Genomic DNA, 13,720 nt, shown 5'->3' on the forward strand with positions numbered 1-13,720 from the left:
GAAAAATCTCCATTTCCTGAAAACAAGGCAAATACTATAGGCATCAGAATTAAAAAAAAAAAAAAAGCTGAATTTTTACACATCATGCACTGCAGTGAATATTTTTCATTCTTTGATAAAAAATTACGCAAGGCCTACAAATGCATGCATGCAGAATGCAAATGTATGACACCTAGACATTTACATAATTTTGTATGGTAATATACAATATGCACACTACACTATATTCTATCTGTCTGTATGCTCCACCCCTTTATAATGGAGAGGTATTTGCATCGACTGTCTCATACACATGCTGATGATGCAGAACTTAATCTAAGGTACACTGTATGCTGTGTACCTCCGTGCCTTAATTACCATCTTACCTCATGCACATTAACCTAGAGTGATTAAATGAAAACAAGTCACACACATTACTGATACCTGTTAATGCTTCTTGTATAAAACCACTGATTTAAGCCTCAAGTTTCACTACATGATTATAAGCATTAATTGTACATTTCTGAAAAGCGGCATGCATATAGCATGACTTAAACATCTATAAATTAAAGAAATCAACAAAACTGGGCAAAAATTTCTCCTCCCCCGTCTCTCTCTCTTCTCTGCTGCTCTATAAAAAGTCAATTTAATTTGATTTCATTTTAAGATGGGGAAAATAGAAAATATACACTTCATTCACTAAATATTTTTGTGAACATTCCCATCTTTGAAGGTGAACTGCTCGAGAGACTGTTCATTCATTGAGCTGCTTATGTCTCCTATACTAGTTAAGGGCAACACAATAAAGTCTGTAACAGCTCATGCTCAGCAGTGTTAGCATGCAATCTTTCACATTATTATTCCTTTGCAGTATATATTAAACAATAAGGCATTCATGCGACCTATTACAATAATGCATATGTAATGCAAAACTTTACATTTTATCATTCCTAATAACCAAAGCAGAATGTTTAATACATCTCGAGCACATTCCAAGTAAATTCATTATTGAGATTCTAAACATAAGAGTTTTACCCCATCAGGTGAGTATGAATAGTCTGGGTTGAGGGCTTCAGGGCAGAGGAACCTCTTCAGGAGGGCCCCCAGACACCTCATGTCCCACTCGTCTGTGACACGACCTCCATAGATGACCTCGCCAGTCAGGAAGGTCAAGGCCTCCCAAGGAATTTCATCGTGTTCTTCTAGTAGATTCTGAAGCTGACGTACAGATACCTTACAAAGAAAGATAAAAAATTCTTATCAGGGATGGCTACTTAACTAAGAATGTTATTCTTAACATTCAAGTTTGATGCTGCACATAAAAGCATTTTCAAGTTATTGAAAGTTAATCAAGTGTGACACTTCAGGTGATCTGAAAAATCAATTCTTGATATCTGACCAAATGGTGCTCTATTGATTAATTTTATTACCATATTATCAAATAAAAGGAAAAACTCATTTTTTTCCATTCAAAGTAAAATAGGAAAACTAATTGTATTCACTTTTTAAAATTTTTAAAAAATATAAAAAAGGTCCTTTACTGCTTTATTTTTTTTTTAAGTTTTGCATGAAAAATCTAGTTTAAATTTTTATTTCGGGGGGTTTTGGGCTGTTGTGTTGAATTCTGATAAAGAAATTACATGTATAAAGCAGTAAATTCTTACTGAGAGATCCGAGTCGTTGAATTCATACAAGACGTTCCACCCAAGTCTGCCGTACTTCTTGCGTTCGTGGATGACACTGTTGAAAAGACAAAGACCAAAGAGGAGTTTCTGCCAGTCGGGTCCCGCCTCCTTGTACTCAAACTTCTTCTCCGTGATGGTCCCCGTCCCTCCACTCCCAAATGACCGCAACATGTTGGCTTTCAGGCCTTGTGGTGGCTCAACGGTCATCTGAAGGGAGAAAAAATTTGTCTGGACTTAAAAAAAATCTAATCAAAACTCTAATTTAGAATAGCTGAAGAAACCCCAAATAGCATGAGGTATGTATACTTTTAAGGAACATCTTTTTCTAAAAAATAAATCTTTCATTCATTTCTTTCTTTCAAAAATATTATTAAACATTCTACAAAAAAAACATTCAATCTTGAAGCAAATTATCTCATTCTGAAAGAGAAAGGAGAGAGGGAAGCAGCTTAAAAATGAATACCTCTCTGGCTTAATTCTATGAACTGACCTTCATTCCAGTCTGGAGTATGGATATTGGGAAGCTTGAATCCGGTTTGGAACTGAGCCAGAGTCGGAACTGTGGATCAAGGTCATCTCCTGCATGACTTAGTCTGCAGAAAATATACCAGATACACAAGATTATAAGATAAAGATTCCATCCTGATCATTATCCCATGGAATAAGAGAATCAAAGAATTACTTGGAAGATTGAACCAAAATTATGTTTGCTTCCAATTCTACCTCCCCCCTACCTTTTCCCGAGAATTGCAAGGTAGAATAATTCATAAATAAAGTAGACATATGCCATAGCATATGCTTAAAAAAATGTCCAGATTAGCACATGATATTAGTTACTCTTACTTTTCTACTATGGCCTGTAGCCGAGGCATGAAGGAGGCTGCCAGATGACAGTTCTGTAAGAACACCCAGCGTCCCTTTAGAATTTGGGCCTTTGAGATCAGCTCCTCAGCCTTGGGGCCTTGATCTCGCCCCAGGGAGATCATATCCAAGTGCAAGGCACTGCCCCTCAGCTCCTCCGCAAACCTCACTAACTGTGCCAGGGGGTCTGTACCTATAATGAAACAATTTTGAATTTTTTATCTTACTTGTAATACTGTTGCAGCAGTACACTATATAAAGAAATAAAATGACAAGTGGATTCTGGATATAAAGGATATTATTGTTTATTTTTGAAAAATTGACTTACAATTTCAAGCCATGACATATGCATACCTGGTGAGAGGATGAATATGAGAGGAGTTTTAGCAGTGGAGTCATCATAAATCTCCTTCAGATCAAAAGAACCGGTGGATATAAAGTTGTGGCCCAGGTGTTCCTCCACAAACTGCCTTATAGCTGTCATCAACGCATCGGGGCGCAGGATCTTGATGAGGATCAGCCGATGGAACCCTGACAGCTTCTCCCAGCCAAAGATTGTGCCGTACTTATGCTGAGGGTCTTTGCCAGCTTTATCAAAAAATATCCCAAAATGAGCAATAAATTTTTTTCCAATTCTCCTATTCAGTTTTCACATCAACAAGGCACTTGTATAATGATATCATCAGTTTACCTGAGAGAAAAACCTGATAAAATGATAATTGAACTATAAAAAAAGTTTTTCCACAACATTAAGAAACTAGATGATTTCATCTTAACTGTCATACTCATACATCTTTGACCTTACTAAGTACAGTTGAACTTTGATATCTTGAACACTGATATCTCGAATACATTAGATATGTCTAAGTGATTTGTATGTAACAACCACTTTTTAAAAAAGTATTTTACCCTCGATATCTCAAATACTCGGTTATCTTGAAGTTTTTAAACAGCCCCATTTAGTTTGAGATAATAAAGTTTGACTTTACATAGTATATGAAAAAAATCTTGATGGCTGCCAAATATATGACTTGAGTACTCACTAAGCTCCTTGTAGCTAGTCTGCATGCCTTTGAACGGATCCTCCATCTGTTTCAACAGTTCCCAGTGGACGTGGTCAGTGATCAGACTCCTACACAGGCCGTCAAAGCTGGGCAGGCTGCTGTCCAGGTGCTGGCATTGCTTCCACATCGAGTCTGTCACCCAGATAGGAGGTACCTTCTTGTGTGGGGCATCTGGGTCCCCAGATCTGGCCTGGTATTCAAGTCTCTCCATTGGGGTCAAACCTTGCAAAAAAAAACACGAAACAATTTTAAGCTTTAGTCAATCTAATTGTCCAATGTCAGTATACTTTTGCCTCTTCGAAGTTATGCTTTCAAATATTGTACCGGTATATCCTGTTAATTTCAAGATGAAACAATTTTTTATTTTCACATCACATATACCAAGAATTCATAATGAATCTCATATTATATCAGATTGTGTGCTGATAGATACTTTTCAAATTGCAAAATATTAAAGATTTACACAAACTTTGTTACACACAACCCCTTCCCAAATAAATAGTGTAACATCAGAAGAGCAATCTATAAACTTGTTTATTTACGTATCATATTGAATTTACCGTCGTGTTCTTGTAGCACTTTTTCATCCATCATGTTCGCCAGGATGTTTCCCTGTAGGAATAAGCTCCAGTCAAAGTCGGTAATCTTTCCGATGGTGGTGACATCTTCGTACTTGTCGTTGGCCCTCATTATGCTGGAGCACAGCATGAAGGAGAAAGTCAGCTGGTGGTTGGCAAAGAGTGCCACCGACACCACGCGGTAGATACTGTAGGTAAGTCTGGAATCAAAACAAAAAAATGCGTGTATTGACCCAAAAAATATCCATGACAAGTAAAAGAAGTCTTGATTTGTTCATAGAAGGCATTGCAAACTTCTAAAGCAACAAACACTGAGGTAAAAACAGTAGATTTATATTTAAAGAGATAATGTTTGTTTGATGCATACATTAGTTACATCATGCTGGTATGGATGGCTTGCAAAAATGTAGATACATGATAAACTTAATATGTACATGGGCATAATTGTTGAGCAACAAATCATTGAAGCAGGAGCAATGCTAACACAATTACTTTGTGTTCAATTTCCACCTTTTTAAAGACTACAATACCCACCTAGTTATCATCTCCAACATGTGCTTCTTCAGCTCCAGGGGGTTCTCAGCCGGGGTTTCCTTTAGGACCTCGGCAATGCTGGTTCTAGGGGTGGAGGAAATGCTGCCTTGTCGACTGGTGGGCCTGAGGGTGCCCACTAGGTGGGCCACACTGGACTTCCTCCTACCTGCCCTCTGCCCATCCTGCAGAAGGGCGAGGTCTGTCTGCCCGTGGGTCAGCGTCTGGTTGCTGATACAGGAGATGAACATATCCTTGAACCAGTCCAGAGAGAACTGGTACATGACATCTATCTGGGCCAGGTCAGCCAGGACAAAGTACAGGGTTGCACCCCTTGTAGCTACCTTTAAATGGTGAAAATCAAAATCATGAGAGTAATGAAAGTCATGAGAGTACTGAAAAGCATTTGATTGGATTTTCTCTATGTTAGAGGGGAATAATGAATATAATCATAAACATTAGTCAACACTTAAGGTTTTTGTACATTATCAATGACAAACACTGTCAGATTTTCATCCTCAACACAGATTATTAAAGGTAACATATTTCAGCAGTTTTCTTAGTCTAAACCTAATGTAAAAATTTGGTTTTCAGTTATTCAGATTTGGACTTTTGCTGTTGAAGAAATCAATACAATTCTTTCCTCAAAAAGTCTTTGTCAAAAGACCTCTGTTAAACTTACAGGTAGGTAGCGTTTCCTGGCCAGGTTGAGTTTTTTCTCGGTCTCCTCGGACTGGGCCACTCTGTTGGTGATCTCTGAGGACTTGCCCTTACTCTGCTGCAGAGTGTCCACCAAGTCCTGGTCGTCCAAAATGTGACCTGAATATCATGTCAACAAAATGTTATAAAATGAAGTGTAGTGAATGAAAAAAAAATGCTTGTCACTGGTGAATTGTGGGAGTCAAAATACATTTAAAGAGATAAGATGCACACTGGCGTATTCTAGTTGTGTTTTTAAAGAAAGGTTGATAAGTGTTTTACCTTCAGTGTTTTGGAGAAGACTAAGAGATCGATCCTCCAGATCTCTCAGTGACTTCACATCATCTGCTATACTTCCCAAAAGGTCACTGCGCTGACTCTCCAGAATTGGTTTTTCCTACCACAAGTAAAGCAAAAGTTTGACAAGCTGTATGTTAAAGTTATTGTATATCTGATTTTATAATTCCTAAATAAATGAATTAAAAGTAATTGCATTTAAAAAGTTTTCAAGCCACAAAATTACTTTCTACGGGGGAATATTTGCTTGTATCTTATTTTCATCCCTATTCATTTCAATGTCTTTGGTATTATATATAACAGGGCTTAATCAAAATAGAAATAAAAATTGAAGTAAAATCTTTAAAATTTATCACGATAACACAGGATAAAAATACAATGATATGACAATGCCCTGTACATGTATTGGAATTACACTATCTAGTGGCCAGCCATTACCTACCTGTCTGACAACAGCAGACAAGAGTTGTTCCTGGAGGCCATCGAATGTGACAGTAAAGTTGATAATGTTGACCTGGATGTAGACAGCAGGGAGATAGTGGGGGTTGGCTACAGAAGTCGTCATGTATAGCCTGAAAGAACACAGAAGACCATCATAGACAGTACAACAAAACTGTCTCAATGCTACCTACTAATATGGTGCCTTTGGTACTAGTATATAAATTTTGTATGATCTTAACGATTATGTGAGTTTGTTTGAAATTCAATGCAGTGATTTTTAAGATGATATTATTGACAAGTTTTACATGGATGACAAAATTCTGTACATGTAAGTGCTGATTATAATACAGACCTATTCAAATCTGAAATTGAGAGTATAGTATACATGGTGTATCTACATATTTACACTGTGACTTTTTAGAGTTACCTGAATTTGGCGTTGTACTCTATTTCGGTGTCTCCCAGTTTGATGACAGTCTGTCCCCCTCTTTGGAATGTTTCATGTAACAGTACAGGTCTAAGGGCAGGGTCTAGCTGCTCCGACACATCCTGAAGTCACAAGTCAAGTTTTTAAAAAGAATACAATTACAGGTATGTCAATTCAAAAGGAAAGGTAGTCAACATTACCTTGAAAAAATAAACATGGAAAACATGGGTATTTTTAAGGTAGATTTTAAAAAAGATTACTATCTAAATAATTCTTATGAAATAATCTATAATTTAGACCCATACCTTGAGTAACATGGGCTGTCCTACTCTGATGGCAGTCTCCAGAGCTTTCATGTAGTTTGGATCTGAGGCATCAACCACCTCCAAACGATTCCCCTTCCTCTCTTTAATATAACTTAAACAGAAAAAATCATATACTATACTCATTTCTCACCCAAGCATTAAAATGATATCTATATGAACTTTCTCTGTCAGAGTAAAACAAGTTTCAATTTAAATAATTAAATTCATCTAATTTTCTCTTCACAGTTTACTTACTTCACTGCCTGTCCCTGCGGATCAATGAAGAGAGGCCATCTTTTTGTCCTCTTTACAATCAGAGCATTTTCTGTGGAATGGTTGTCCTGTGGCAAGCCTTTGTTTTGCCATTTCAGGACCTGCAGATATAAAATTATATTAGCACATAATACACGAAACTCTCTCTCAAACTCTCTCTCTCTCTGCTTTGTCTAATCTCCTAACCTGATATGCATCCACTGTGCTTTTGACTAGATCAAACTTTTGGGAGATTGGAATGGTGTACTGCCCACACAACTGGATCCAGGAAGAGACCAGCTCCTTGCGGTAGGTGGCGGTGAACGGACCTATGTACGCCACGGAGGCTGCCGCTATTAGGGTGTCCCCAACAAGTCCAGACAACTTCTCATCCAACAAATTGACTGACTCTGCCCATCTCACCTGTGTAAGGCATAATCATCTGATAAAATTCTTTTAAAAAATGCATTAATGTCCCAGTCATCAGGTATCCCTGATTTAAAGAAAAGGACTGGTAAGCGGATAAAACTTATTCTCCAACCCCTTTGTGTAAAATGAATAAATACATTGTAAAAACATTGTAAAATGAATAAATACATTGTAAAAATATATTCAAATCAATGCTGATTGATTTTGAAAAGTTTAAGAACAATCAATATCTATTAAGCAATCTATTGTAGAACATGTTGTGTCTGACCTTTTCACCTCCCAGGGCGTCAATCAGAATGGAGGCTCTCTTGAGGCGAAGGCCTGTGGTGATCCTGTGCTGTTTGAGGGACTCTCTCTGGTTCACACTGTCCTTGTACTGTTGCTGTAGCGTGTCCAGATGGTCTTGAATCTATCAAACAATTAAAACAACAACTTATCCAATAGATCTATATCAAATCATTGAGCTAAATGAATTTTCTGGACTTAGCAGAAACAATGACTGGCAAATCTCACTTCTAAAGTTTATTTGAAAAGACCTTAAAGATAACAGTTTTAAGGAGGCCGACTTTAGTTTGCATTGCGCATGTTTTTGCGCATTCTAATATAATACAGTTGATTTATACTTCTAATGATTTTTTTTCGATGTCAATTATAAAATTGAACACAATAAACAAAATACAGATAAAAATATTTAGATTTTTCAAGGAAATTTTTATTTTTAACACGATTTTTACATTGTGCGGTAGGGGAACATTGCCTTTGCGCTTTTATGACGTTATGATAAAATGAAGCTTTGTAGGAGTACGTTATAAGAAATAACATAAAAGAAAAAGTAAAAATTGTACGCTGTTGAAATTTTATATACAGAATTATGCTATCCTCGAGGACATTTTCCTCATTTTTAGAATGAATCCATTATACCAATCATCATTCGTGATGATCCAAATATATAGCAAACTTTGGTGCATTTTAATATTTTGAGATGGCCCCCACTAAAAACCAGAGGGTAGAATTTTGTGTTTTTTAACATATAAGGTAGGAAATGATATTGCTAATCATATGTAAAAATTTTAGAATAAAAACTATTGTAGTATTTTTTTAAACTGCTTTGATGTGCGGAAAATGACAGTTTCCTATATATTCCTATAGTAACTGTACCTCTATTTTGAGATGGTCCCTAAAAAGAACCAGACGGTCTATTTTCATGAACCTTCGCAAATAAACTAGAGTTGGTTTAAATTACATATGGTTAAAAAATAAAGAGTTATGCTGTTGTAGTTTTTCCGCAAAAAAACCCAAATCGGCCTCCTTAAGGGCCTAGCTACCTTCTTGAGACTCTTCTGTTTCTGGGCCAGACTCTGCTCTGCCAGCTGTAGGGCCTCCTTGGCCTCTTGTACTCTCCTCTGTTTTGGTTTTACCATCTATGCAGAGAAATTTTTCTTGATAAAAAGGCTAAACTATACTAAAAAATTTAGATTAAATCCTGACTTTAGAATAATCACAATAATTTTTTTATCATTTCTGTCTGACTGACCTTGTAGACTTCATTGTAGTGCTCCAGGGCCAACACCCAGGCACAGATGGATTTACAAGCATAGGACACTGTTCCAACTTTATCCGGATTGAAATCTGGATTCTTCGAGTATTTTTTCAGCTTGTGGAAAACCTATGAAGAGTGAAAATTCTAAAGTACAAATCAATATGAAATTTATTTATAACTGTAATATGATTTGCAATAAATTACATTTAAATGCATGTCACCTAGAATTGAAAATACAGTAAAACAACATACATTTACATGTAGCTAAATGCCAGAGAAGAACAAGAATAAAAATATCTTTACTATAACATCAATTGTTTATTCTCATGGTTCTTATGACCATATATGTTCAACTGGATTTGTTCTAAATTTCAATTTTAATCATATCTTCACCTTGTCTGGTAGGCTGTCCTTGTCTATCTGTTTGAGTCTCTTTAGGAAGTTGGGGTCTCCCAGCAGTGTCTTGGCCACACTCCACTCCGGCTTCTTCTGCAGCAGGATACAGACGGCAGCCATTACTGTCATCACCAGGAACGGGGGCTTGGTGTACACTCGGATCTCAGAAATGGCCGCCTTGTCCAGGGTGTCTAGAGCCTCTGTAGCCATGAACAGGGTTGGGATGACAGAGGACAGGTCTCGCTGACATTCCTGTTATAAAAACCCAAAAATGTTTTTTCCTCTTTTTTTTTTAAATTTTAATACATGTACCAGCAGTTCTATGGAATAAAAAAAAAAAATACTCGAAGTTTGCTGCGCAGCACACATTTTACATGCAGAGAAAACATGATGTTAGTTACAATGGAATTACTGGATATGGACTTCTAAGGGTAATTGTGTATATATGCCCCATCTTTTAAAATTCAGCATTGACAGCTGTTTATAATTTTAAAAATATGCCTTGTAAAATACATTTTTAATGGAATAAATAACTAACACAACAATCATTGGGATCATTTCCATAAAACATTTCAATTTCCATGAAACCAAACAATGAAATAGGTCAAGGTAATCTCAATGAAAAGTTTGATTTCTGTACTGCTTTCTGTCACAACTAATCCGGACAGACTATGAGGACATAGACTTACGTCGGCATAGTCCTGTACAATCTGGGTCTCCCTCTGCATCACGCCCTCCTCCTGCTCCACGATCTCCTGAACCTCCTCCACAGCCTCCTGATCCTTCTTCAGCTGCTCCAGTAGGATCTCTGTGTCCTAGGCAAAGGATACAAAGGATATAATCCTACAATCTATTCAGTTAATCTACACAATTCCAAAATACAGAATACTTCAGTCAAAGAAATACTTAAATCAAGTTTATGCATACTAAGTTCATAATAAGATTCAAGATATGAGGGAATGAACCTGACTTCCCAGTTAAGTATGAATTCTTTACAGGTGTGATTGCTATAGATGTGTTTTACTGAATATAAATCTTGTCCTATTCAATTTCTAAAAGGAAGGCTGACTTAATACATGCAACTATTGCTTTATCATTACAAGTTGATAAGTACTGCAAGTCTGAGTGGTACATTGGAGCACAATACCTTTGCATTAATATTTTGTTGGGATACATAACCAAGGTGAAATGAATGCACTACATACTCTTTGTTTCTCTTCAATCTTTGGACCGAGAGACTCAAGTTCCACGGACATTTCTCCAACCAGTGAGTTGGCCTCAGACAATTTAAACAGACCAACATTCAGTCGATTTCTGTAAAAATGAACCATTTAATAGTACTTTTTTCTATGTCATAACTGCTTGATTTTTTTTTTCAGAAAAGAATTCAAACTTTTAAAAAAATATCACAATTTTTTCAAAGTGAAGGTTCAGTAATTGCTTAGCTAATAATATAAAACTCCCTTCACCTTCAGTAAAATTTTCAGCTTAAACTAAGTTCTTAGAAATTATTACTACATAAATGATGCCCAACTCACTTGTTGTTGACAAACTCTGCCTTGTTTTCCTTGAGCATCTTGGAGTAGAGTCGGATGAGCTCCATGTAACTGCTTGGGGTGGAGTAATAGTGCCTCCTCATCTCCTCCCAGTACCGCACCGACATCCGCCCAATCGACTTGTGGATCTCCACACACACCTGGCCAACCTTTGTCTTCAGTGCCTAGAGGTAACAAACAGGTGTTATAATCTCAACTCTGAGGGCCTGTATCAGATCATCTGAGTACAGAGCCATTTGAAATACAAAAATTGCTAGTCAGCATTAATTTATTCCTCATCAGCACAATTGAATAGTACTGTATCATTCTATTACTTAATGATTATGATAAATAACAGTATTTGGGAGAGAAATTTATGTTTGGACAGTACAAATGTACTATGAAGGATAACTGACAAAAGCTGAAGCTTTATTTACTGGTAAACAATATCTGATGTAAATAAGTAAATGTACATGTGTATTGAGTTCTGCAAGACTGAAATTCAATCAAAAGAACTCGAGAAACATTTGAGTCATTTCTACTGACCTCAATATCTGATCCTTCACTGGTGATGAACTCAGCATTGGAGAAGAAGACCTGAGCCACATTGAGCATGGCATCGTCGTCCCACTCATCGTACCAGTCAATGGTACAGCAGTTTATTAGGGCTGGGTTCATGCGGCAGCGCTGGCGGAATTTTCCACCAGCCGGACTCATGGTGAGCACCACGTGGAGGTTTTGTCTGACTCGGTGGATAAAGAACTGGTAAACGGACTCCTGGGTGTCTGGAATGTCTGCCTCTGAGGCGGCCTGTTTGAGATCCATTCGGATTCCATCCCTCTCCTCGGAGTCAAACAAGTCTGGAACTTCACCAGAGTTCAGGATACAGTTTATGTCCTCCAAGAATGATTCCTAAAAAGAGCACCCAATAAGGGTTATACTACATGTATTACCAATTGTTTTAATATTTTGAAACAACATGCAATCATCATTCTTTAGGGTGACTCAATTTTCATCAATTTCATTGATACCTCACATGCAAAAATTACTTGGGATTACATCGTTTGTAAATTAAACAGTTTAGTCATCTCACAGTGAAAAGAAATTGTGTTTCCATGTTCCCACAAGCCAGTTATTTTAACAACACGTGTTAATTAGCTCATCCATTAAATTGACATTAATTTGTTCAGCTGGCACTGTTAGAAGTATGATCAGATTATTTGAAACTTAATACTAACAGGTATCAGTATTTAATTTTGTAGAAAACAACTGACATTTTCTAAATAATACTGACTTTAAAATCATACTGGTTATAGATTTAACACAACACTTTCTCCTCCAAATTGCAATATATCATAACTATTCCAGTACTAAAAAATTCTCACCTTGACAATGTCCGAGTCTGTCAGAAGGAAGACGATCTTTGCACCTTTGACGCCACTGTACCTGAACACCTTGGTCAGGTCCTCCCTGAACTCGGTGGTGCCGTAGCCACGGTGGAGGGAGAGCTTGAACAGTTCACATCCCGCTATGTGACTGGCCAACTGTACAATGGTGGACTTTCCTGTCCCATCCATACCAACCTGTGGAAGTGCACCAAGTTTGAATTTGGTTACAGTGAAACATGCTTACTGGTACATCAAACATATCATGTATTCAGCCTGTAACAACATTTTTACCATAAGAGTTATTTACTCATTTCAAGCAACAACAAAAAAATTATTATACTATTATATTGAATAGATAGTGTTGTAACTGGGTTAATTAAAAAAAATAAGCTGTCCTTGGCAGGTTGCTAAATTAGAGATATGTGAAAGCAAATTAGGTTATCATAGATTCAATTTACAGAAAAAAATTCACTTAAATATGAGTTTAAGAAAATTAATGTTACTACAATATATCCTCAGAAATACTTGACACTGTGTGAGTGTGGTTTTTTTTCATCCAAATAGTCTTTATTGTTATTGAATGAATTTGAAAAGGGCTTTATTATTTAATATCAAAACATAACACTGTTTAGGTGAGTCTAAAGCAGGAGAAAATATTCTAATATTTTAACTTAACTGAGCAGAAAGAACATGGGGCATGACATATTCCTCTAAACAGTAAATGTCCTCTGTGTGACTCTTACCAGCAACATGTGACCCCCGGGCTGCCTAAACACCCTGGCTGCCCGTGTGATGTGTTCCACTGCATCTTTGAAAAACACCATCTGTGTAGCCTGAACAAATGAAAATCCTCAACATTTACTTCAATCTCAAAGTAGAATGAATCAATACAATATAGTGGCAGAAATTGGTATGACAAGCAAACTTTGCGTTCAAATGAGCATGATTGCGCAAAAAAAATATCAACAAAATTGAACAAATAAATTTAATATCTTTATATTAGATAAATAAATATAACTTTCAAAAGTATAAAAATATTCATCTGATGAAAATGGAAAGAAATTCAAGAACTAAGATCTTTTTTCATTAAATTCACACAGATACTTTAATTGTGGCTCTAAACGTAAAAAGTAAGGCCTTATGCTTCTTACCAATAGCATTTCACCCTATTCTTATAGTTCTATAAAACTATGAAATCAAACACTGTGAAAAGGATAACTTTTAAATTCATCACTAAGAAATTCTTCCAGAATTCTTGAAACAAAATGATTCAATGAAACTAATACAAATTATTTGATAATAAATTTTAAATC

The 13,720-nt window shown here is 36.5% G+C and overlaps 1 protein-coding gene across 11 annotated transcripts in view; it reads right to left on the reverse strand.

Annotated features, from left to right (window-relative positions):
- LOC128175353 (dynein axonemal heavy chain 6-like) overlaps positions 1-13,720 on the reverse strand; it is a 57,382-nt gene that overhangs the window by 5,368 nt on the left and 38,294 nt on the right. For 10 of the 11 annotated variants that reach the window (XM_052840911.1, XM_052840910.1, XM_052840909.1 and 7 more), the window contains 19 exons: positions 13,151-13,240; positions 12,405-12,602; positions 11,566-11,931; positions 11,023-11,204; positions 10,690-10,798; positions 10,174-10,299; positions 9,482-9,736; positions 9,083-9,214; positions 8,874-8,969; positions 7,817-7,957; positions 7,327-7,542; positions 7,123-7,241; positions 6,868-6,979; positions 6,563-6,684; positions 6,137-6,266; positions 5,680-5,794; positions 5,381-5,517; positions 4,702-5,042; positions 4,109-4,367 (listed from right to left, as the gene is read on the reverse strand). In XM_052840911.1, coding sequence (XP_052696871.1) covers positions 4,124-4,367; positions 4,702-5,042; positions 5,381-5,517; positions 5,680-5,794; positions 6,137-6,266; positions 6,563-6,684; positions 6,868-6,979; positions 7,123-7,241; positions 7,327-7,542; positions 7,817-7,957; positions 8,874-8,969; positions 9,083-9,214; positions 9,482-9,736; positions 10,174-10,299; positions 10,690-10,798; positions 11,023-11,204; positions 11,566-11,931; positions 12,405-12,602; positions 13,151-13,240 — 3,231 coding nt within the window. In that variant the 3' untranslated portion in view covers positions 4,109-4,123. Of the gene's footprint in view, positions 1-1,014; positions 1,213-1,643; positions 1,872-2,154; positions 2,258-2,507; positions 2,719-2,879; positions 3,114-3,568; positions 3,812-4,108; positions 4,368-4,701; positions 5,043-5,380; positions 5,518-5,679; positions 5,795-6,136; positions 6,267-6,562; positions 6,685-6,867; positions 6,980-7,122; positions 7,242-7,326; positions 7,543-7,816; positions 7,958-8,873; positions 8,970-9,082; positions 9,215-9,481; positions 9,737-10,173; positions 10,300-10,689; positions 10,799-11,022; positions 11,205-11,565; positions 11,932-12,404; positions 12,603-13,150; positions 13,241-13,720 lie in introns of those variants that run through there. The other variant, XM_052840912.1, reaches the window with a different exon arrangement.

The sequence above is a fragment of the Crassostrea angulata genome, chromosome 3 (assembly GCF_025612915.1).
Source record: "Crassostrea angulata isolate pt1a10 chromosome 3, ASM2561291v2, whole genome shotgun sequence".
NCBI lineage: Eukaryota > Metazoa > Mollusca > Bivalvia > Ostreida > Ostreidae > Magallana > Magallana angulata.